This window comes from Tetrao urogallus, assembly GCF_951394365.1.
Source record: "Tetrao urogallus genome assembly, chromosome: 2".
In the NCBI taxonomy this organism is placed as follows: domain Eukaryota; kingdom Metazoa; phylum Chordata; class Aves; order Galliformes; family Phasianidae; genus Tetrao; species Tetrao urogallus.
Genome location: NC_136814.1, coordinates 48,093,567 through 48,118,915, shown reverse-complemented (window position 1 = coordinate 48,118,915; position 25,349 = coordinate 48,093,567). Strand labels below are relative to the sequence as shown.

The following is a 25,349-nucleotide window of genomic DNA, read 5'->3' as shown; positions in this document are numbered from 1 at the left end:
GCAGAGGCCGCGGCGCCGTGAGGCGGCGCAGGATTGTGGTGCTGCCTGTCTGCTCTCCGCAGTCTGCCCAACGCCTGTGTACCGTTCCTGAACGCTGGATGGAGCTTGAAATGAAAGTAATACGCTTATTCCAGTGCGGCTGTCAGAGACACGTTTACAGGCTGGAATAACGTCACAAGTGAAAAGCATGTACAGTTACCGACATCAGTTACTTCTTATGTTGTAGCCTAAATGTGTTCCGTGCCTCTTTTTGTACGACTACGTGCAGCTTTTGTCAGTATTAGCACACCTCTCCTCCATTATGTCAGAATGAGCCCTGTTAGCATCCGGGCCTCACTCTCTCCTCTGCACGCAGTGATGTGATCCCACCAGAAAATGGTGATCTCGGTGCTGCGTGAGGTGCACAGCTGGTGGTGAAGATCCCTTACATAAGTCATGAAGAACAGCCGTGCACTGACTTTTCCTCAAACAGTGCAACTCATCGACTTTTCTTTTTGCTAATAAGGTGCTGAACGTTGATTCTGTGCCACTAGAGAAGTGTTCCTGGTTAATGACAGCAGGTGGGGGCAGGGACTTGGCACTGCAGCAAGTGCAGCACACCCACTGAGGTGCTAAGCCTGCTTTCTCATTTGATTACTGCATACATCCAGGAAAACATTTTTGTTTTGGGGTATTGGAATAACAGTACACATTCCTGTCAGCACAGGTAGACCTGCCAGCAGGCCTTGCAGTCTGTACTGCACTGTTACTTAACTGTGGGTTCAGCACCATAACCTGATTTATTTGGCTCTCCCTTCATTCATGACAGCCAAGCTAAGCTGGATCTGCTCTTCATAGACTCATAAAATGGCCTGAGTTAAAAAGGGCCACAAAGATCATCTAGTTTCAACCCCCTGCTCTGTGGAGGGTCACCAACCACTAGACCAGGCTGCCCAGAGCCACATCCAACCAGCTCTTGGATGCTTGTGATGCAGACCTACCGCTGATGTCAGTCACTATGCGTGTTCTGTAGGTGGTATTTCAGTATAGCACACAGAAATCTGGTTCTTGCTTCTATAGTGTATGAGGGACTCACATAGCAGCCTAAACCCTCTTTAAGCTGAGTGCTTGCTTATGAGTAGTTAAATCATTGGGTTACTGGGAGCACAGACTGCTGTGCAGAGTGAGCAGCAAATGGAAAAGGCACCTGCTAACCTGTTGATCCAGCAGCCTGTTCTGCTTCTCCCACCATGTATTTCAAGCACACAGTTCATTAATGTGCTTTGCTCTTAGAATAGTCCCATAGGACTCGGAAAAAGCTGTTCAGACCCATCACTGTGTGTTTAGGAGGACTAACATGCACAAAAAAAATATGGCTCACCTTTTAGCTAAGGGAAAAATAATATTTCTTTCCCAAGGTCTGATAGAGGATTTTATTTGTTTTAAATACAGTTCAAAGGGAAGCAATGAGACTGAAACTCCTGCGCCTTCAGACTACATCTTTTCACTCTTTAACTACAATACGTCGATGCCAAAGATTTAATAAAACTGGACATCATCTTCTAAAGCTGGATAATGATGTTGACAGAACGGATCACAGAACAGCTAAGAAGATTGGAAACTTGTATGCTCCAAAGACTGCTTCCCCTTGTTTGACAAGGCCCTCTATGCAAGTCAAGAATTGGCAAATGATCCAAGGAAATGTGTCTGCTTTCGGAAAAAGTGTTTATTATCAGGGTGGGGAGATGTTTTTCCCACCCTGGAAACGTTTTGGCTTGGCAGCAATGGAAAACTACACTCTCAATGTGGAGTATATTAAAAAGCTCAGGAACATATCATCAAGATTTTACACAATTGTATCAACTAGTAAAATTATTCCAAAACCAAGTACCCAGCCAGTTAAGAGGCCACCAAAGGCACCAAGGACCAAGCAGCCCTCCAGAGCTAACCAGCCACTACTGTCAGACGACATGAAGGTAAAGAACAGAATTTACAATCTATATAATGTTGACGGAACTTTATCAATTTAATTCAGATTTAGATTTGGGTTTAGATTAACATTTTAATGAAATTAACGTATTTATTTGATGAAAAGGACTTTATTATTTACCTGACCGTGACCTCAGAGGATTTGAAACTCTGCAGACACAAGCTAACTTGGTAGAAGCAGGTGTGTCTGATGGTTTGGAGATGAAGTGAAGTTTTACCAGCAATATGTAACAAAGGGGAGGGAAGAGAGTTGATTTCTAAAACAGAAAGACAGGAAATCGTTTAAAAATTATTGAAGGCAGTGTTCTCAAGTTTAATATTGAGGAGCAAGATCTGCCTTTCAGAGTAACTTAACTTTCCATAGGTATACTTGCTTGTCCAATTCCATCCAGTATCAAGGCTTCATTCTATTGCTAACAGAAATCAAGATGAGAATAAATAATACCAAGTTTACAAATATTCCAACTAGGTTTCAGAAACTTTCAATTTAGACTGTGTTCTCAAGTATGCCTGTGTTTTTTTCTATTTTTTTATAAACAGACACCACATTTCAAGCCATAGTGAAATAGCTTTAACACTACAGCAAATTTATTCTTAGTGATAAAATATATTTTTGTAGCAACATGTGAATGAGGATCACTACACTTAGCATTCGAAGCCTCGCAGTATTTCAGAAAAATAGAAGGTTATTTCTGTGCAATCAGTGGAAGAACTGAGCTGCAGATGTAGTCTGTGTAACTTGAGCAAGATTATTCCATGTGTAGAAATAGCACCTGGATCACCAGACTCCTGGGTCTACAGATTAACTGCCACAGCAATCTCTTGTGGATGAAATCAGGTAAACAGGGTGAGTAACTGGAACAGTGCATACTTGTAGCTGTTACTCCCTGAGATAGGTCTTTGCGAGCCCCACTAATTCTAGCCAAAGCAGACTGTAAGCACACTTGAATATAAGATCTCCAAGGAAAATCATGGAGTTGGAAGCTACAATAACAACAGAGTTCCAGCGTGTTGCTAACAAAATAGTACTATAGATGAGATTGAGACAAGTATTGTGCTTCCAGAAATAGCTTGCACATTGCAAAATACGCCTATTACATGGTCTGCTGAATGTGAGCACAGAAAGTGAGGTCTTAATGATTGCCTTCCAGACATATAAGCTACTGTTTAATATCTTGTATGACTAACAGGAGTATGATATAATGTACCATCAAGTCTCCATTGTAGAAAATTCATTTCCCACTTGAATTTTCCTGTTGCTTTGAAAGAATAAAATACAGAATTTTCTCTTAACATACTGCATGCTGTTCCAAGCTTTCTGCTTATGCTGTTGGGTGGATTTAAGTGACTTTTTTTCAGACACCTAAGGTTGAATGCTATTTTTACTTTCTTCCATTTTGACGAAATTGAAAACATTCCGCCTGATAGACTGAACTAATATCATTTCTGGGGAAGATCCCACACTGCAAAACGGTGTGCCAGAAATCATGTAAACTAGGACCTAACAAACCATTTTCGATTTTTAAACAAACAGTGTGTGGTTTTGTCAAACATACAGCTCCATCTACAGGGGTACTGCCAGGCTGTCACCCTGACCCTGTGCAGGCTGACAGCATTTTGGAATAAGCTGCTTTTTTTTTTTGCTTTTTTTTTTTTTTTCCCTTTGGAACCTATTTGTTTACTCCCTTGTAGATATGTAATGTAAAGAGCTAAGTGAAAGGTGAGACTCTTTTCTGTAAGATGACTGATATCACAAATGGAGAATCCTTGATGTATTTTTTTTTCACCATGTCATTTTTCTCTAAATCCTGGTGTCACAAAAAAGCTGATCTTGTCTTCCTCTGCTTATTTTGAAGTAACCAAGATCCCTCCAGTAATATAAGCCATGTTTCCAGTGCAGCTTAGAGCTCGCTGCTGCCTTCCTTCACAGTCTGCCCCTGGAGATGTGCTGTAGAGTCATTAGGCTTTCAGTTAGGTGAACCCTGAGGTCCTTGATGTTTTCTATTTGATGGGCTCATTAACAACTTCTTTTTGCAGAATGGTCCACGGATAAGCTCCTTCTAAGCACTCATCTTCAGGTGCTGTCTGCAGATAGAATGCACCAGCATGATAAATGATCATTAGACCAGTTTTTCAGGATAGATGGAGGGCTTACTCCAACGTGATAACTGGTTTGGTTAGCCATTCAGTGCATAGTGTCACTGCTACTCAGATTAGTTACTCATCTCACAAGGTCTCACAAGACATGAGAAACCTTTAAGCTGATTTTTAATGATGTTGCCTAGACAAAGCTTGAAAATCAACTGAAGGTGGAGTACCAGTATCCTCGAGATAAAGATGAATACCTGCAGTGATGAGAAGTTTAAGTTCATTTTATAGGTTTTCTTACCTAAATGAAATAATAATATATTCTTAAATGTTTGCATTCTCAAAATGCAAGGGATGAGTTATAAGAATGATAGTTCCTGTGCAGTTACTGGGTGGATGATGATACAGAAAATGGGTACTTAGAATGGCTGATCTGATGGTTGCTTTGGAGCTCTGAACTGTATCTTAATGAACCCAAGTGCAGCCAGGAAGAGGAGGTGGCAAGTGGCTGGAGATGCTGTCAGCAGGACAGAGCTGCCTTTATTTTAGGCAAGTTTGCAGGTGAAGGTGACGTAACAGACAGTGTGGGATGGAGGTTTACCAGCCAGTTAATGCAGGTATTTTAGGATGAGCTGACTGTAGACCTCTGTGTTACATCTCCATCAACTATGATGGAAGCCTGAACACCTAGAATGCTTGTGGACACATAAATTATAGGTGTCTTAAGCTCTACACCCATGCTAAATGTCCCTCACTGAACAGTATTTTAGTAAAGGTGAAACAGTGCATTCTTTAACAATAATTTTAAAAAAAGAACCATATCCAAGCTACATATGCAAACTGCTGTTTCAGGCACTTATTGGCAGCCAACTTCTGGTGGTAATTAAAGTCTTTGCGTGACAACTAAACTCAAAGCCATAAATTAAACAGTCTGTCCTGTAGCACATCTACCTTGAAGTGAACAATAACAAATTTAACTACAGAAAGTGTAGAAAGGGTAAGGATTGTCAGGTGATATAGCTAGAAGATAACGCTGTGCTCCCTGGAGGATTTCATGGCAGCATGTGTGTGCTTATATGAACCAGAGCTTTCTAGAAGAGTCTAAAATGTGTAATTTGCGCTGGCAGTTTAGATGCTGGAAATGGATTTGTACAGATGATACTGTAAGAATGCAACTTTTCAAAAGATACTGTAGCAAGAGAACTGAATATACAGTTCTGTTGCACTGTTGCTTGCAGTTAACTGTGTTAATGGCACAGTCATGGGAACATGACTGCAGAATTGCTCTCTGTTAGTGGTCACTGAAAGAAATTGATGTAAACAAAACTTTGGGAATGACAGCACCTTAATATGAAGAAAAAAAAGTTTAAACATGGGCCTTGACCCAACTTACTGGTTCTGGGCCTCCTTAAGGAGCAGAGCACCCTTTCACGTGTTTCAGTTTGACAGTGTATGAGTGCCATGAGAATATTATTTGAATTTTAAGTTGAAGCATACTGTGGATATAAGCACTTGCAGATGAGTACAGCTCTTCTGTGCATTTGTTGTTAGTCACATCCCCCCTTGTGTTAGTTACAAAAAGCTGGAAAGCGACTGATCTGCAATGAGAAGCATTGCTTTCTGGATATCTTCCATTACATTGTATTGAAAAACATTATGATGGGATATATGAGGTATCAGAACAAAGAAATGTACTTAAAATAGGGAGTACGTTTTGTAGACCGGTTTATTGTGCCTTGCTGAATTCATCAGGGAAGCTTTTACACAGATGTTTGATTTCTCTGCCATGCGTGAGTTGATCTTATTGCCAGTGTCAGTGTCACTTTTCCTCATCTTCTTGCATGGTGCCAGTTACTTGTCTCACTGTGACATTTTATTTATGTAGGACTGTGGAACATGGAGACAAACTCTGGCTGTTGTGTACCACTCAGCTGTGGTTTCAGTTGAGACTGTATTGTCAGTGCAAGATTTCACTCGGAGGGAAACACTGATATGTGCAGCATTTGGGCTGGCACTGAAGGTCTGTGCCTTGCTGTGCTGCAATGCTGTGATGGTTTAGGTCCCAGGGATTACCTGGGCAGTAAGCTCAGTGCTCAGAACAAGTATTTGCAGCTGGAGCTAAGCAGACTGGGATAGTTTAACTCCATGCATCTTCAGAGATCTATAGGCTGGTATTCATGGTGTCTTGCTTTTGATTTTGCTGGTCAGCCAAGTACGTCATAGGCTGTGAGAGGGGTGAGCAACCGTGGCTGTACTGCCAAAGCATTTCACTGCCATTCAGGGAAGAGGGGTTCCATTTGTGGCCCTATCATGAAGTTTGTGACTTCATGTGACTTGTGACATGTAGTTGGGTCTCAGTCATTGAATGTGGGATATGTTTGCTTCCCCACTTAACAGGGAGTAACTGATCTCATTAGTATTTGTACACCAAGTGGACAGCAGAACAACGATACAACAGAAGAGAATGAACAAATGAAAAACATCACCCTTGTGATTGCTTTGAGACAAACATGAGCATGTCTTGTGTACATCTTGCTTCAGCCTTTCCCTAACTCAGATCTTTATTCCTTTGGCACAGAATCTGATGCAGTGCACAGCCTTTGCAACAGCAGATGAATATCATCTTGGTAATCTGTGTCATGACCTGACTTCCCATGGATATGTTGAAATAACAAGTTTGCCCAGAGGTAGATTTTTAAAGCACCTTAAAAGCGGTATTATATCTTGGGAAATGAAATATGGGTGAGATATTTAATTTTTATAACTTCATATGTTTTCATTTTGGTAATACCCTGGAATGTATAAATATAGCTCTATTTAAAATTTCATTTGCTTTGAATAAAATAAAAATCAAAGTGAACCATTTTGCTGTTACTGTATAATAATTTTTCCCTAAATTACTATTATATTAAAAGAATCAAAAAAATAAGATAGTCTTGAGAAGAATACATTCAAGAAAACATAAATGAGATTTCCTAATAGAAACTCTTTAGAAATTCACTAACTGAAAATTTTCTGAAAGTTTATTTTAATCAGTGTTTCAGTAATGTGATACCACAGGTTCAGCTGTCAACAGTTTTGTATTTTGAAGTGTTGCACCTTCTTTCCATTCCCACATTTCTATTAATGTAAGTTCCTGAGGGCTGGAGGCACACGAGAGGATCTTGCTGACTACATGAAATGTAGAAGGTACACATATAGATATTTAGTTCTGGTAAAGAGAATGTAGTCGATACTTTATACTGGGCCAAATATATCCTGGTAATTGTTGAATGGTTCCCTTCAGTGATAATTGGTTCCGGATCTATACAAAGTATCTCTGAAGACTTGGGAAGGTATGGCATGGAAATAGCTGAAGCACACTACAGGAGAAAAACAAATAGAGCTTTTTATAGCTTAAAGACCTTCTAACCCTAGAACAGCTGTGATTTTCATGTGTTGGCAATAGATTTATTATTTTTTGTGAATGAACAGATTATGTGAAGCAAAAGATATCCTTCATGGACATTTCATGAGAGGTTATCAAATGTCTGGCTGCCTCTCTGAAGAAACCAAGCGTGACAGTACTCTGGTGGATCTTTATAAAGGTTACTTGAGAACTGTCTGTCTTTCTCAGAGAGAAGGCATTACATAGTATAGGCTCCATGTTCTTTCGTAGTTCCTTTGGATTAAAAAGAACACTCTTCTGAGAGCTTCAGGATAGAGTTACCCGAATTGCTGTGATGCTTATGTTACTGTTGCTGGTATTTTACCCTGGGAGTGTGGGTTTTGCCAATTCTTTCATTTCTTTACGGTGTGTTTTTGACTCCTTACAATAGATACTCTGTCAAAATTGTTCTGGAAGTGATGAAAGTTTATTTGATAGTGACAGCAAACTTTGTGGCGGTTGGTATGTAGATGTAACAATGCTAAGTTACCCAGTCAAAAGTTGTATCTCATACATCTGAAAAATACTAGCATATAGAAATCTAAATTAGCAATTAGTGTGAATTTGTTGCTTTGTAGTGTTCTTCCTCATATCATTCTTTTTCAACCACTTTACAAATATTTTAGAGGTTGATACTGTAGCCCTCCTTGTAAGGAACCAAATGGACATTCACTGTACATATTTTATCTGGAGAGGATAAAAGAAGATTAAGTAAGGGCAATACTTGAAAAGGCAGATGAGAAAGTGCAGACAAATGTTTCTTCTGTGGTAAACTCCAGCTTCACACCCAGAACCTGCCCTAGTGATTCATCAAATCAGTTGTTCCTGAACTGGAATAGCAAGCGAAAGAGAAATCTTTAAAGAGTTCATACAGATCAGCTGCACGGTCTCAATTCAGCTACTAGCAAAAGCTCATCCTGTACTTATTTAGACATCTCTTCCTGTCACCTTAGTCTGCCTGGCCCCAGTGCAGCAATGTCCGCATTAGCAAAGTAGTACAGCAAAGCAGATATGTAGTGAGCAGGAGAAAAAACCGGTTTGAGAACTCAGGATCCATACTGGAGGCATTCTGCATACACTGGCTTGAGTCTGGTCTCCTGTAATGAACCCCTGCTAGTGGCTGGAATTCGTTTTTCAGTTAAATTTCATGCAAAATAAATACAGTTCGTGCATTCTGACACTTCTGCAATGCAAATCGAAAGTATGGTAAATGAGAGTGACTAGAAGATTTGTTTCAAAAGCATGCTTTGATCCAAAGGAAAACATAGATGTAACTTCTGCTGTCTTGGGGGTATGCTTTTTCAGGTTTCTATCAAAGCACAGTCAGCAAAATTTGAGTGCAGATTAGTCCCTTGCTAAACAAAAGAGAAAGAGATGTTGGTAATTACTCTGCAACTGTGGGCTTCTTTCCATCATTCCATGCTACGTGTCCACTTCTGCCTTCTGTATTCTGCTCTTGGTTATTTACTGTGCCCTGCATCAGTTTTTTCTTAAGTCTTTTGTTCTTTAAAACAACTGTATTTCATTAACTACGGTTTTTCCAGTTCAGCATCATAGCTGAGTCTATCTAGCGTGTGACGCTTCAGAGAAGCTGTGTAGCTTTATATTATAGCTTTTTAATCAGAAAAATAGGATACAGAACTGACTTTGAACAGGAATTGTGCTTGCAGCTACTGCATTACTACTTTACTAACTTTACTTATTTACTACTTATACTAACTTCAAATAATTCTTCATTTTGAACTTTTGTTTGTTCATTTATTTCAAACTAGATGCTGCGAATGTTTTGGTGATGGGTGCTGAGAAATCTGCAAAAGAAGATGATCCTGGCATGATTTTTTTCTTCAGGTAAGTTATAAACTATGTCTGAAACATTACCTTACAAATAGCATTCCTGCAGAAGCAGTGCAGTTTGCTAAAAACCACCTCATGAAGCTCAAGGAATAACTGTCCAATCTAAATGATTCAGAATTTAAAAAAAATCATACTTACACAGGGAAAGATACCAGACATTTTAATGTTTTACACTGAAGCATGGATAAAAAGCAACTACTGCATAGTCTCTGTGCATTAGTATTAAATTCTATAATTCATAGTGTCTGTGCATTAGTATTAAATTCTATAATTCATAGTGTCAAGAATTGCCACCATACAATTTGAGTATTGCATTAAAGTACATTTAAAATAGTGTAATTACACCTCAGTTTTTCCTTGAATTCACAGGGAAGGGGCTGTTGTGTTTTGGAATGTGGATGAGAAAAGTGTAAGTAAAGAAAAACCGTTTGTTAAAGCTTCATCAGCAGATGTCTTGTCAGTCCCACAAAGCCCATTGTGCTTTGGTTTTTTTCTGAGAACTTGGATCTCTCCAGGAAGGAAAAGGACTGATTCTTCTCTAAGGAGTGCGGTTGCTGCCCTCAAGCGTGTGGGTTGCTGATACATCACCTATACGTGACCTTTTAAGCCTGTCTTTCTGTGCAAAATAAGCAAGCGATGTGTAACGTACAAAGGGGGTGAAATCTCTTAAGTCCGAAAACCTGAAACCTTAATCTCGTGAGGTTGACAGAATTTTTTTTTCCCCCCCTACAGCAATATATACTGAAAAAGTAAATCAGAACAAAATCAACACATGAATGCGAAGGAAAATAAATGAGCAGTAAAAGATCACTCCAGGGCCATTTAAGTCAAAACTTACATTTGGATGACTTGCAAGGGGCAAAGTTTGGAAACAGTTGGTTTTTTCACTGTCTTATGCTTTTACCAGTGAGCAGTTTTTCCTAAAGGAAGGTTTTCATTGGTTGGTATAATTGTTAAAAATATATCAATATTGAAATAATGTATCCCTTATGGTAATTTGATATTATTTGTCCACCAAGAGGGGTATGCTCCAGGCATATTTATTTCTATGAATGTATTTCTAGTTATTTAAAAATACTTTTTTTACTGTGGTTGAGTAAATGTGAGCTTTAGATAGATAAAGGCATTGATCTTCTCTGTAGGCAGTGTATGTGAAACTAATTGGTATGTTAAACAGATGATACTGAGGCGGACGATTTATGGACAGATTTTCACTAACATAAATGACACCACAGTGGTTGCTTCCAGATGTGAACTACTTCTGCATTCAGGTTTGTTTTTTCTGTATCAGACCTGAAATGCTCCTGATTTTCTGTCTGTTTTGGAGGGTTACCTCAGCTAGCCTACAAATACACTAGGTCTTTCTTCAAACCTTGCAGGCTGCTATGGCAGTAATTGTGCTCCTGACTCACAGGTGTTGCTGAAGACCAGCTGACCAACCCCTGTTGATTTTTATGAATTGGGCACCTCTGCCCTCTGAAAAATCTAATTCTCATGTAGCTTTTACATGCTTAAGTACCACTGAAAACTTGATAAACTCTTTCTGCCAGAAGCAACTTTAGTTGGTGCTTTTGTTAGTTTTATTTATAAAGAGAAAGACTGCCTTTTTTATTCTGTGAAAAGTTTTAGTTTTTTGTTTTAGTTTTCAAAAACCTTGCTCAAATACAGGGCAATACTTTTTATGCATGAGTTTTAATGAACTGAAACAAGGCAAAAAAAAAAAGGCCTGTTAAACTGAAACTGAAAGTAATTCAGTAAAATGGCGTGTAGGGACTCACTATGAATGGACAAAATTGCTCTTTAAAAGTACTCCAGAATGAATAATAGGGAAGGAAAAACTATTCTAAGCTAATGAACACTTAACAGAAGTAGTAATAACTATAGGCTGTTGTAACTGAGATTTGAAATTGTAAAATACTTTTTTCAGATGCCTCAGCAGTAAGGTTGTGCAATATCCTCCTCACTGTAGGGAAAGATAATAACAGATAACCAGTTCTAAATTACCCAAAAAAGGGTGATAGTCACAACGCAGTTAAAGGAAGAAAGAAATATTTGCTTACCCATCCTAAGGATTAGGGCTTACCAAACACTCCAGAGAAAGGGATCACCAAGTAGAAATCCTTCCTTGTAGCAGCCAGCCCTAAAATGAGGCGTAGGGAGGCATGGAACCTGGTTCCACCTGTGCTCCCAGGGCTGGCTGTGTCCCTTCACCAGGTGCTCAGTCATTGGTTCAGGCCATGACTTAGCAATTCCCATACACCTACCAAAAATAGCAAGGGCAAAAAAAAAAAAAAAAAATTAGCTTCAAGGTGGAGTGCATCAGTTTTGTTAGAAGGTGATTCTGTGATCCAGTCACCTCTCACTGCGAGAGTTTGCACTTAATGAATCCAAAAGATTTCTCATTAAATGTACTGTGTGACAGGTAGTCTCTTCCATAAAATGAGGCTGGGCCGGGAATAAACTCCTGTCGATTAATGGAAGCTTTTGTATCACTTTAAAAGAAAGCTGCCACTGAAACATAATTTCCTGTTATCCAGATGAATGGCAAAACTTTGGAAGTATGCGTATTACAAGGCACGTGAATTTCACACAGTCAGTTATGGTCTGTAAACCTTTGATAAACATTACTCTGAGCTGGAAGTAGTTCTGGAATAGACTCTTCATTTGCTAACAGTGTAACTATTACTATACTGATCACTACTCCACAATGCCAACTAGGCTATCAGGATCCAGGTAAATATACCCCTGAAATCTGGCATACCGCATTATGGATTGACAGTTAATTCTGGCATTGTTTTAGCAGGACTTCCCTGGAAGCAGTGTAACTAACTGGTTGGCCTAACAATATACACTTCCTTACTGAAAAAAAATAAGAAAAAAAAATTACATATTTATATATATATATAACTACAATATTCAGAATATATAATAGGTCACTGAAACAAAACTACTGATTTTAGCAAACTAGTAATTTTGGAAGAAATGGCCACCTGATGTATTTCTCCTGAAGATTCTTCCCACACTCAGACATCTGCCAAAGTCTTGTGCAGCTCACTGTTACACTTCTTCATTGAAGTCTTTACTGCTGCTGTGGTTAATCCTTACCTTGTTTTATAAATGCAGGCATTGAGTGATATTTTCACAGATCCTTTGCAGTTGTTCACAGGCACAAAATTCTTCCACATAGCTTCCAAAATAAACTGTGGTAATAACTGCTTTCTTCCAATACAAAAAAGTTACTAGCACATCTACTTGTTTTTATTTGAATAACATTAGTAAGCAGGAAATACACTTCATCAATGTATTACCTGCTAGCTCTTCATAGAATGATAATATGTTACAGTAGTAACTACTGTTATGTGTATTATCTTTTTCTTAGATGAAGAATATAATGCGAGTGCTGGAACAGCATGAAATTCAGCCATATGAAGTAGCATTAGTCCACTGGGAAAACGAGGAGATAAACTATAGAATAGGAGAGTAAGTATTTTCAAGTGCTTGTGTTTATTCAATAGCTTACAGACTTCTAAAACAAATCCAACTGAAAGCAACTGGTAAAAATACACTTCCCAATTTTTTTTTTTTTTTTCAAATGATTAAAAGAGGGAGAGAACAGTAAACATAAATTCACAGATTTTGCTGAACTGCTACACTTTCAGTCAGCGACCTTTATGACTTGGTTATATGTTAGAGTTTATAAATTATGAAGCTCCACATCCACACAACTGAACATGTTCTTCAGCTGTCCCAAAGAGAACATAAGTGCCTCGCGGGGAGAACAAATATCCATTATTGAGACAATTTGGATTTTAAAGGAGATACAGAATTTTTCTGGATAAGCTCTAGGTTCAAATTCAAAGTTGTGTTCTGCACTTACTTCACTTCCTAGAAAAGATACATCTTGAGTAATGTGGACAGATAAATCTGGCACCCATCCTATCTTTTTAACTACTTTTTTTCATTATGGAGAGCAAATGATCTCTGTGGAGATACTTACCAATGTCACTGATGATGTCATTTATTTGTAATTTTCCAACAGCACCCAAAAACTGTACTCAGGAGACAGTAACGCCATAAGCTGAGCTAATGAGTTTGAGTTCATTTAAAGTAATTTGTTAAGAGGACAACTGTGGCTTTTTTTTGGTTGATTGGGTTTTGGTTTTGTTTGTTTGTTTTCTGGCCATTTGAAAACTGTGTGGACTATCCAGTTGTGGAATTTGTGATTCCTGATGTAGTTTTAAGACTGAGGAACTTATGTTCAGTTATCTGTTTTGGTTATTTTTGTATTGAACATGAGTAAAATGCAACAAGCGTGATAGCCGTGTAGATAATCATTATCTTTATATAAAACAACCAGTCTTTCTTGCATTAATTGTTCTTTAAATTTTCTTTGCTATGTGGCTTAGTCGATGAAGATGCTTCAATCTTGTTCTTACAGAGGGCAATCAAAGCTTCATAAGGGAGAAATCTTGTTAAATTCTGAGCTGGATACTGATGAAGTAATTCTGCAGAAATTTGCCTTTTCAAATGCCCTGTGTCTTTCTGGTAAGTTCATCCTGTTGTGTACTATCAGTTCATTCCACAGATACAGTGAAATGTCATTGTGAGTGGGACTCGTACATTGAAAGGTTGGAGAAGACTTAGTGTCTTAGTGTCTGGTTTTGGTGAACTATATAAAGATTGATTGTGCATCAGTGGGAGGATTCATTCTTACTTTGTCTTCCTTAAATGTGAATTACTTTTTGCAACTTAAAGATGAACAAAACTCCTTAAGGAAATACTTTGCTAAAGACATTTTACTAAGCATCCCTTTGCCCACATTTGAGATTATTCTAGGATAGTCAAGAGTGCAGCCCAGTATTAAAAAGCAGTCAGTAATCTTAACTGATCATGAGATCACTAACAGAAAAAAAAAACTTGATACCAGCTAAACCAGACAGAGTTGTAAAACAGATTTTCAGCTTGGGAAGTCAAGCAGCATCAAGTGTGTGGACTGGAGTCTCAGACCATATTTTCCAGGATTGTTAGCAATGGCTGTGTGCCATGGTGGTACTTACGTCAGGAGGCTCTGAGAAGTCAGGCTCAGCAGTGATACTTCTGACCAAGGAAATAATCTCTGCTTCTTCAGACTTAGAATGAGGTAGTAAGTGGGAATAGAAACTAGCAGCAATAAGGCTGTTCTTAAGAAAACTTTAAAGGAAAACCTCTGCTGCTTTTAGAGTAAATTAGAAGATTCATGTACTACGTGGGGGAACGTAACTCTAAACAGAAGACATCAAGAAACAGAATGCGTGTTCTGGATGTAATACACTGCTTGATCAAAACATACAGCATAATAACTAAATGGTTCTTGACTGCTGAAGAAAGAACTACTAAGGAAAAAAGCCTTTAGTTTTGCTATTGTTAAAGCCATAGCATGAAAAAGTGTTGCAATGTATAATAGAGCAAGGGTTTTATTCCCAGGAGGTAACTGGTGCCAAGTTATGTTACTATGAAACATGTACACCATAAAGGAAGCCAGTGCAATGTTCAGTATTATTAAGGGATGCAAGTATAGTCAAAGTCCAATTTGACACAACAGAAACTAACCTCTGTCAAATAATCATTGATAGCTGAAATGTCTATTTTCAAAGGCTAAATTAAATGCTGTTTAAGTGGCTGACTTGGATTACTCATAAAATGAACATGAAGAATGCTCAGCACTTGAGTTTATTGTGCTTCTTGACTAGTACAATTATGACCACAAAATAGTTCAAGAATTAAATCTTTTCTGTTTAATTTTTGAGTGGATGGAAGTAATTTTTGGAACCGGTCTGATGTTATTACTTCATTCTTCCTTGGGAATTTAAGGATTAAAGAACAGCCTGATTTCTGCATGTTGACACAGAAATCAACTTTAAGGCTCAAGCTGAGACACAGGAGAACTTGTGTTGGCATTATGTGGGATTAACAACTTCCAGAGAATACTTTTAATATTTGAAGTTAACATTATATTCACCAAAAAAACAAAATTGGAGATTGTCTAAGTTTGGATTTAGCTTCAACAAATACAAGGGGTGGTGTCTATACAAGCTAATTCTCACTGGCTTGAGCACACTTCATTAAACACTGGACAGATGGAGTGAAACCTCTGCACAATGCTGTAGAAATGCAGTGGAAACTTGACTGGCACCATGTGAAGTCAGCTTGACTCCAGCAAGGCTAAGTACTTCTAGCATCTGCAATATCTCCTTGGAATGGAATTTGCAAAGGCTTCATACACACAGTATAGCACTCAAACTCACCATCCTAAGCTGAAGCAAAGCCTCTTCAGGGTCTGAACCAATCCACTGGAGAGGAGAGCTGAGCTCAGGGTGGTTCTGCAGGCAGATTTGTGTCATTACACAACCCAAATTTGTCCGTAGATGTATGAATGCATTGGTTATACAGTGTAATGGGTAACTCACTATGGATATGCTTGTGTCAGCGTGTCTTGAAACAGTGCTGTATTTTGGCAGATGTAGGTGATTACTTGAAAGCATACATCCCTGCCTCTCACAGCATTATGCTTTGTCACCTCTGTGTTGCAGTAAAACTGGCTATTTGGGAATCGTTATTGGATAACTTTGTGGAATCTATCCAATCAATTCCTGAGGTGAGGTCTTGTTTTTACCTTTCTCCTCATTTTCTCCTGTGCTATGTAAAATCTGGATCAGTCTGGATACAGCTGAGGATATAGAAAACATATTTGATTTTAAATTCATCAAGATAGAGAGCTCAGAACATTTTTAAAGGGCGGGAACAAAAAACTGGCAGTCTGTAAAGGACTGGGTCACAGCATGGGGAAAACTGCATTGGAATAACTTTTCCCATTCTGTGCCACTGCTACTTGCTATTGATAAATGTTGACAAGCAGCATTTAAAAGCCTGACCAAACACAGCATAGTGTGACAGCTTGGTCTCAAAGCAGTGTGCTGAATTTCAACGTAATTAAGAGATCATTGAGTGTTACACTTGAACTACACTTTCTCATGAGGTGCAATTAAAATAAGAAGTCTGTATGATGTCACATACAAAAATAAGATTAATAGGGTTCAAAAGATAAATCATTTATTATTAATGAAGAGAATAAATAGTAATACATTTTTTCAAGTGAGGAAGAAATCTGTAGAAAAGCTGAACAGCAGCAAGGTAAAAAGAAAATTGTCATGCCTTAAAAATAGCATAGTATTGAGAGAGAACAAATGATTCACAGAAAGTGTTCCAGGATTCTTACCTGGGAGAACAGCTGAACGACAGTACTCTTATCAAGCTAGATAAGCAAGGCACTATGGAAGCTAAACTTAGGTGTAACTAAATTTGATATGCGTTTAGATTTTAAGTCATATATACTTCAGGCTGTACAACTTTAGACTTCTTAACCACTAGTAAATGCTATTTGATCAGGCAGGTAAAACTTGTTACTTTGCAGATCCTAAAATCAAGAAGGAAGGTAAAACTATCTCACGCAGATGTCATGCAGAAAATTGGAGAACTTTTTGCATTAAGGTAATGTTTTTTGTTACGCTGAAGATAATACCATACAAAACTTAAAAATCAAGTAGTGCATGATACAAAAGCCTGAGAATACTGAAGACTTTATCTCCTAGCCTTTATAATGTTGAGACAGTAGCCTGATTCTGAACTGTACTTCCATCCCCAGTGAGCATTGTCAGTCACATTTAAGCTTGTTTCTATTTGAGAACTCTGTTAAGGACCTCCCCTGTAACTTTAATTCACATATTGATCATCTTCAGTGAGCTACCAGCATAGTGAAGGACTTCTGTACAAATAGAAGTCACAAAAAACTACAAGCAATTAATGCATAAGGTGTGCATGTTACAGTATCCTTGGAAAAGTTTCAGGAGATATTACCAGTTTTAAACAGTGACTACATGTGTGTTTTTATTATGAATGAGATCCTTCTCATATTTTACAGAACAAGAAAAACTTTGTAATTTTTATTTTAATTACTGTGTAAATATTTGCTCCTATATGCACCAAAAGGAACTCTGAACTACTGCAGTAACCGTTCTTTTTAGACATCGCATAAATCTGAGTTCAGACCTGCTAATAACACCTGACTTCTACTGGGATAGAGAAAAACTGGAAGAGCTTTATGACAAAACATGCCAATTTCTCAATATTAATCGCAGAGTTAAGGTAGGTGTCTTACTGTTGTAACAATTTTCCATATTGCATTCAACTGTCATTGGCTCAGCCAGGCTACAGACTGCTCCACAAATGTCTGTTTAAATTTTTTAAAAGTCAAAGACCAATAGGCTCCTGTACACCATCCCCCTTTCTGTGCTCGTAACCCACTCACATCTTTTACCCAGTTTAGGTTAACAACCATGCCTCAACCACCTAGACTTAAATGGATTCTGTACTTCCTGAGCCACTAACTTAGGCTTTAAATAGTTGTAAGAAGAGGAGCTTTAATTCTTTTTCTGAAGTGTGTGCAAGAAAACAAGTTTAAAAAAAAAAAAAAAAGTGATGTGAAGCAGTCTTCTTACTGATGACATGATCATCCAGGTCAGTTCATTGCAGGGCAATGTAATGCTTACCGCTCTACCAGAATAAGCATGAGATACCTCTTCCAGTGGTACAGCAACCTTACATACTTATTTAGCTACTTTTGAGGCATTTCCATAAGCTGTATGTCATTTGCTTGCATTGTTTTGTGACTAAATGTCACCCAGTAGCTGTTTAATACCTGCATATGCATATCTAAACTTGTATTTGTTTTTTTATGACTGTTGAAATAAGAGTTGTATTAGAACTCCCATTGCTTGTGCATGTTACAAGACTTTGCATTCTGCACTTTCACAGAAACGTTAACAGCTTTCTGCAGTGAGCCCCTTTATGGATTGTTTCTTTAGTGATCTCATACAGCGTGTAGAATCCAGCTTTGCCCTGTGTTTGAAATCTGTTGCAGGTAATGAATGAAAAGCTTCAGCACTGCATGGAGTTGACAGACCTAATGCGAAATCACCTGAATGAAAAGCATGCTCTGCGCCTCGAGTGGATGATAGTAATACTCATCACCATAGAGGTTGGTTGGGGTGGGTTTTTTCCCCACTACCACATTGAAGAATGTAATAAGTGCAATTTATATACCTTAATTTGAAAAAAATCAAGATTAACTTATCTATTATTAACTTATTCATGTAATGTACAAGTCTTCAGTTCTTTGCAAGTAGCTTTTGAGTTGCAGCTATAGTTATTTTCTGGCTTATAGTTATTTTCTAAGCTGTTTTAAAGCTTGCTAAGAATTGGTCATTGATTTAATGATGTGTTTGCTATTTCACAGGTTATGTTTGAACTCGCAAGGGTAGTGTTCTGACATCAGAATAGACTCTGGAAGGAAACTGACAAAATGGTAATGACCATATGGCCAAGAAAATTCCTGTCTTACATGCTTCTGGAAAACAGTGGAATTGTCTCTCTTGATAAATATGTACATACTTTACTCAAATAAAGAAATTATGAACATCATACCAACTCTGTAACAGTGATATTAAAGTCTTAACCTACGGATGTGCTAGCATGAAGCTGAGGTACAAGTGATACAGTTGTAGGGGAATCTTGCCAATCATTAGGCTGGATACAGAGCACTAGCACTTTCCTCCTACTGAACAGGGACAGAAGGATGGACCCCTTCTGGGCTGACCTTGTTAATTTGCTGACAGACTCTTGTGCCTTGTCTCCTTGACAGTTAAAGAGATGCTGATTATTTAACCACTTCCTGCATTTCTGGTAATTCCTTTGTCTTTCCCAGCTCCTTCTAGGATAGAAGCAATACTGTCCTGAAGAAGACAGTTTCCAGGAAATAAGCTTCCTATAATACTGCTATTCGTTCTAACGAGAATAGAATTGGGCAGAGCTAGGAAAAACTAGCTGACTACAGATCTGTCCATTGTAAGAAGCACTAACTCCTCCTTAACAGTAGGCTTTTCTCCTCAGAGAATCAAAACAGGTAATACCTGGAGATCCTGGTTCTGGAAATAGCTCAACTACCAGTTCTGTGAGCTGCTGAGAAGGTCTGAGCTGTCAGCCCCATTCACAGGAGTGAATCAGTCAGCAGAACAGCTTGATGACAAAGCTTGCTATTAACTGCAGAACAGCTCCTCAGCACTGATCTCTTACATAGGTTTAGAGAAGTAGTACATTAGATCCATTAAGTGGTGCATGGTTTTTCCTACATAACTACTGTAACAGAGAATTAAACTTTAACTGTCATTATTCTAGCAAACTTAACTTTTTTTTCTTAAACACACAAAATAGGCTCCCCCTTCCTCCCCAATTTAAGTGTAACACCTGAGCCTGAGACGCTAAGCTTCCATTCATCTCACATATTTAATAGCTTTAGTATTTCAGCTCAAGCTGCTAAAAATGTAACTTTGCAGGCTAAATGCATCCATCAACAAAAGTGATTATAACAAAGGCATTTGAGGACTCCAAGATGCTCTTTAAATGCATGAAGCATCTAGGTTTGAATATCTGAGGTGTTCTGTCTTAAGATGGTGCTTAAGAGTTAGCAAGTCAGACACTCTAAAACAACAGAAGCATGGTTGGTTTTGCAACTTTACATCAGTTTCTGTCTGCACAGATGACAAAGGTTGTGAAATCCCAAAGACTTCTCCAAGATTCCAACACCCTTTGCTGTACTGAGTGGCTATTCAGTGTTATTTCTGCAGTTAAGCTGTAACTGCATATTAAAATTTTGTATCAATCTGCTCCAACCCTCCAGCATTGGCAGCTGCATCCTCAGCATGAGGGTTTAGGTTTGTTTTTAAGTGATGAACTGTACAGTCTGACAGTGAGAATATCGTCACTATATTAAACAGAGATCCCAGACAAAGCCAGGAATACAAACACACCAAGAACTGAACTTCAGCCTTCACAGCAAAATATGCTAGTACGGCAACCCCCAGAATGGGGCAGAATTAGCATATTTCTCCCATTGGCAATCTTCAGCCCTGCTTCAAGCTGGGCAGCTGATAGAGGTCCTGTGCAAGTTTACTGCATGACCTGATTAGCAGGGAGTTCTGTGGCAGAGACAAGATTAAATCCACTTCTAGAAGCAAAAAACCACTGTGACTCTGAAAACATAACCATCTCATTTGTCTTATCCTCTATATACCTTCCTAGTTCACCTGCAAAGAACTTTCTTCACTACAATTAGCACAGTTCAGTTAAACCCCAAAGTGGGTCTCTTCAAGCCCATGAGGATCATCTAAGGAAGAGTGTAATAGTAACAAATACAGAATATGAGAAAAAACAGCAAGCCTGGTGCATCTACAACTCTTAGAATTGCAACTTTTTAATGACAAATGTAATTCAAATTAGACCATTATTTATAGAGACCCCAACGGTGCTGAGAGCTTCTGTCAGATGACACAAAGGACAACTAGTAGAAAATTATTTTCTTGGGTGGATCTACTAGAAAGAGTTGTCAGAAGACGAGCCATTTATACAATAGCAAAGAAAGCTGAAAGCGAACAGTCAAGACTCCTGACTTCCAGCAGAGTTTTTGAAGGGAACCTCTCTCCTGGCCACAGTCAATTGTTTTGTCAGCACACCACCTCTGCATATGAAAAAAGTTGATGCAAATGCCACCTCTGTAAGATCCCCACAAAGGTAACTTACATTTAGTCCAGATGGCAGGTAAGAGCTTATAGAAGGATAACATTCTTGCTAGCTTCTACCACCTGAAACAAAGATTCTCTCTCCTCTCTCCATTCTAACCTAACCCTAGGAACAGGAGGAAGTTTGACCCAACAGTGGAAAGAGGAATCAGATACTATGTGTCCACCTAAATGAGTCTTACTCATAGCTAAGTCACAAAGTTGCCTTCTAAAGTACCTATCAGAGAACAAAACAGATGAGTGATCTGGATAGAAAGAACTTTGTGAAAAATCTTTTCCAGTTTTGGACACTTTATATGTAGATTGGTTTAGAAGTACCTCTTGCTTTTACCAATCACCTTTCCTAGACTCTAAAGACAAGGAAAGACTTTAGGTTGGAAATTACTGACCTGTGAGGTACAGCCTTTCTTCCTTGGATGGCATTAAGCATCTATCAAGCGTCTTAGCATCCTAATCCACAGACTGCTTGATGATGGCCTGACAACTACTAAAAAGACGTACAGAACTTGAGGGACATGGATACAATACTGATGTGCAGGGATTTAAAAACCAAACGCACAGCATGGTGACCAACCCATTTCAGATTCGTAAGCAAATAAAAAAAGGAGACTTTTTTCCCTTAAGTCTACTTTGAGTTGCTGAAGGCATGATGCCTACATCTAGTATCATCAGTTCTCCTTATTACTGCTACTTAGGCCAAGTCTTCAAGCTCCAGACACAGAAAAAATACATTTTCTGGACAGGTGAAACAGGAATACCAAACTGCACTAACTGCTGTCCCCCAGATACATTTTGACAACCTCCTAAGCTTAAGTCACAAGATTGGCCAACACAATTCCTTTACAACAGTTGAGTATTAAGTATCTCTGAGTTTAAAGTCACCACATAGGCAGCACTACACGGTGATGCGAACAAAGTACCAAATGCTGTTCACTCAGATGCGTCATTTTCTACCAAACACCTCAGCCTCAAAAATGCACTCTGTGAAGTTGCAGTTTTAATTTTTTTCCCCCAGGAAAGCAAAATACACAAGTACATATATGCATGTAACTATCATCCTGCTCCACTACACTCGTCTTCCCAGCTAAGAACGCACAGTCACGTTTTAGCCCTTCTAGTTGAAAGCAGGCAAGGCGGCTCTACCAGGCTAAACTGGAATGAAGGCAAAGGCAGAACAAAGAGGGGCAATCTGCACTGCAGGAGCTGCATCAGTTAAGTGATGCTACAACTCCTGGTGGAAATGAGACCCCTAACAAAAACATTTTTCTATGTGCAGTTAAGCCATTTCCTTTGATGACAGATGTTCTACTAGCAAAAATATTTTGGTTTTTTTTATTCGGTTTTGTTTGGAGGTTGTTTGTTTTGCTGGTGTCAGTTACAGCTACCCAGATGCTATAGACAAAGCTTTGCTCACTAGGTGTAAACACAAAATGTTCCATGTTCCAACTAACATCATGATAACAGAAGAACAGCTACTCTATCCTACTTCTTCCTTTTTTTCACATACGCAATGTACACCAAAAAAAAAAAAAAAAAAAAAAGCCTACACAACACCGTTTTCTTTTGCCTCTAGAAAATCCAGACCTGCTCTCAACATGACAGCTTAGGGGTTGGCCACTCACCTATCATGAGCACATCCACCAGGATGTCCCTATGCCAGGGAAACCAAGACAAGAGAAAATGCAGAGCCATTCCTCATCTGCTGCTGCACCCCTGTGCAAAGGCATCTCCTGGGACCACTTCTTGGTTTGTGCTCCCAACGCAGAGATACACCAGTAAGGTTTGACTGAGGGAATGACAAAATCTAGCGAGGAAGATATTCCTGGATAAGAAGATCGGACACTATCAGAGGAATGATATTTCTTAAGCAAGTTACTGTTTCCTGTTGCACTTCCCACTATAACACAACAGAAAGCATAACAAGACAGCAGTACAGCAAGGTCTTAAGCTACAGTGAGCGCAAATCTGGTTATATGCAATAGCAGTAGGCACAGAAATAATAGAAAGAAACTACTTATCTTCAGAAAGCCTGTAAGGTCATCAGGTATGCAGGAATCTCCAGAGAAGATACTCTTGCATGCACTACCAACCCTTAAATGAGGTCTGAGAAGGGGTGGATCCTGGCTCCACCCCTTCTGGTCGTTCAGGTGCACTGCATGCACCTAAGCAACCCAGGGTTGGCCCTGCCTTCCCAACAGGTGCTCAATCACTGCTTCAAGCCTTGCGTTTGCATTTCCCCACTACACTCACTAACATTAAAAAAAAAAAAAAAAGTTGAAGTGTTTGAAGCAGTAGCTGTGCTAATAAAATGGACTTACAGTACTGATAATAAACATTACTCCACAGTCATACAACCATGGAAACAGTGCACAGCAGTGGGACATGCACTTCCAGCTCCCAGAAGCTTCAGCAATTCCAGAAACTGTTCTGCAGGAGTGGAGAAAGTACTGCTGGAGAAAGGAATAAGCAAGCAGCTCTTCAGAACTCTACTCTCTTATTTTTAAAATACACTACAAGACTCACTGAAAATCTTGAGTTTGAACCTGACTAATGTCTACTAAGGTATTGATCAGAACAACAAGAAATCTATTCCTCCATACCAGATTTCAGCTTAACTCTACAAAAAACAAAACACAAAATCACAGAGGATTTGGGTCCATCTGGATAATGTTCCTCATACTGCTCGTATTAACAAACATCTTTGTAATTTTATTAACACTGAAAACATCAGTGCTATGCTTATTTACAATGCGAAATGCGGTCCCACTAGCCAAAATTCTGCCTTTATCCGGGGACACAGAGAGAAAAGAAACCAAAAACCCAAAGACTGATCCTATCATCAACAGCAACACAACCAAGAGTGCTTTCAAGTTCATAGCAACATCTGAAGCATTTTGAACCCTCCTTTCAAAAACTGAGAAAGATTAGGAAATAAATGCTGAAAAAGTACCTCAAGAAACTGGAGAAGAAAGCCAACATCCAAAAGAACAATGATACAACTTGAAGAGAAAAAGATCAGACAACTAAAATTTCAGATTCACATTTTGAGCTGAATGTCAAAAAAAAAAAAACAAAAAAAAAACAACAAAAAAAAAAACAAAACACAACAGTTGACTCCTGCTTGGCTCCCCAGTGACAGCTGGTGCCTCTCAGGTGTAAATCAGCATTGAAGATCTAAAGTTAGGTGGTACTAAAGCACAGAAGTCTTTCCACCAATTCCAATGGGCCTGAATCTGTCAGAATACTTATAAATAAACAAGTCATGTTATTGATGAATTACAGAACTGCAGAGCAAACCAAATTCTTTAAAGCTGGAGTTATCAATAATAAGCAGTAACTCCTCCAGTTTCAGAGAAAGCACAGAGGAGAATCTCACAGGAATGCTGACACAGTTATCCAAGTGCAACAAAAGAGAAAAAGCAGGCCACGGAGCAAAACCATCCAACAGGCACCTGCCAGAAACATACTGATTTTCCCAAGTAGCCCATTCAAATTCAAATGAAAACTGCATCTCTCACCATGTTCTATGAGAACAAACTCTGTCCACTACCAAGCCATACAAGTTCCAACATCCACCTACTCTCTATACTTTGCATTTCGTTTGCAGAAGTGAAATGCATGAGAAGGGGGAAAAATCTGCCAGGCAGTCTAAAAGCCTTTCATTCTGCTGGTTAAATACAGTCTATAAGCTTCTATCACATTGCTGCGAGGGCTGCTACACATGTATCTCTTGCGGTGCTGCACAGCAAGGATACTCAAGGCAAGTTCAGAGAAGACGCAGTGCTGTCCAGCTTCCACATTCAAAGCACCACAACAGCAACAAACATTGACAGCTTTCAGCTCCAAGAAAATTAAGTTTTGCCATTTGTTTTTAGGACTTAATTGTTTCCTTTTCAGGCACTGCTGGACAAATAAGCTAATACATCTACGAGCTGCCTGCTGCAAGCAGACTTCATCTATAGCTATCCAGTCTTCTGTTAGTTGCACTACAGACAGCAGTCACACTCAGATAGAACTCTTCCAAACCATGATCAAATCAGAACCTGTAAGATCAGAAAGCAGCCCCGGCAGGCTGCAGCCCCCTGTTGAACTACAGAGCGGACCAACGTGGAGCAGACCCCGCTCCCACGCTGCCCTCAGCTCACTTGCTGCCAGGGCACTGCCCTGAAAGATTTGCCATCGCTTGCTTTTCCTCCACACAGCACATCGGATGCAACGACTATGAATTCAGCAGCCCAGCCACAGTCAGCACCCGCAGGTCAGACAGGTGCCTCACGTGCGCTGCCTATAACTACGCTGAAATGGTCGAGCGCCCTAAGAAATACAAATAATTCAAAACTAAC

General features: G+C 39.0%; 1 protein-coding gene across 1 annotated transcript; it reads left to right on the top strand.

Moving 5' to 3' along the window:
- Positions 1 to 1,445: 1,445 nt before the first annotated feature.
- Positions 1,446 to 18,701, top strand: RMND1 (required for meiotic nuclear division 1 homolog; the record flags this gene model as incomplete). The annotated part of the gene is made up of 11 exons (XM_079550611.1): positions 1,446 to 1,955; positions 6,635 to 6,743; positions 9,256 to 9,331; positions 9,707 to 9,746; positions 12,717 to 12,817; positions 13,776 to 13,882; positions 15,907 to 15,971; positions 16,788 to 16,864; positions 17,398 to 17,518; positions 18,294 to 18,410; positions 18,669 to 18,701. The coding sequence occupies 11 exons, from the start codon at positions 1,446 to 1,448 to the stop codon at positions 18,699 to 18,701; spliced, it is 1,356 nt and encodes a 451-aa protein (XP_079406737.1).
- Positions 18,702 to 25,349: the final 6,648 nt, after the last annotated feature.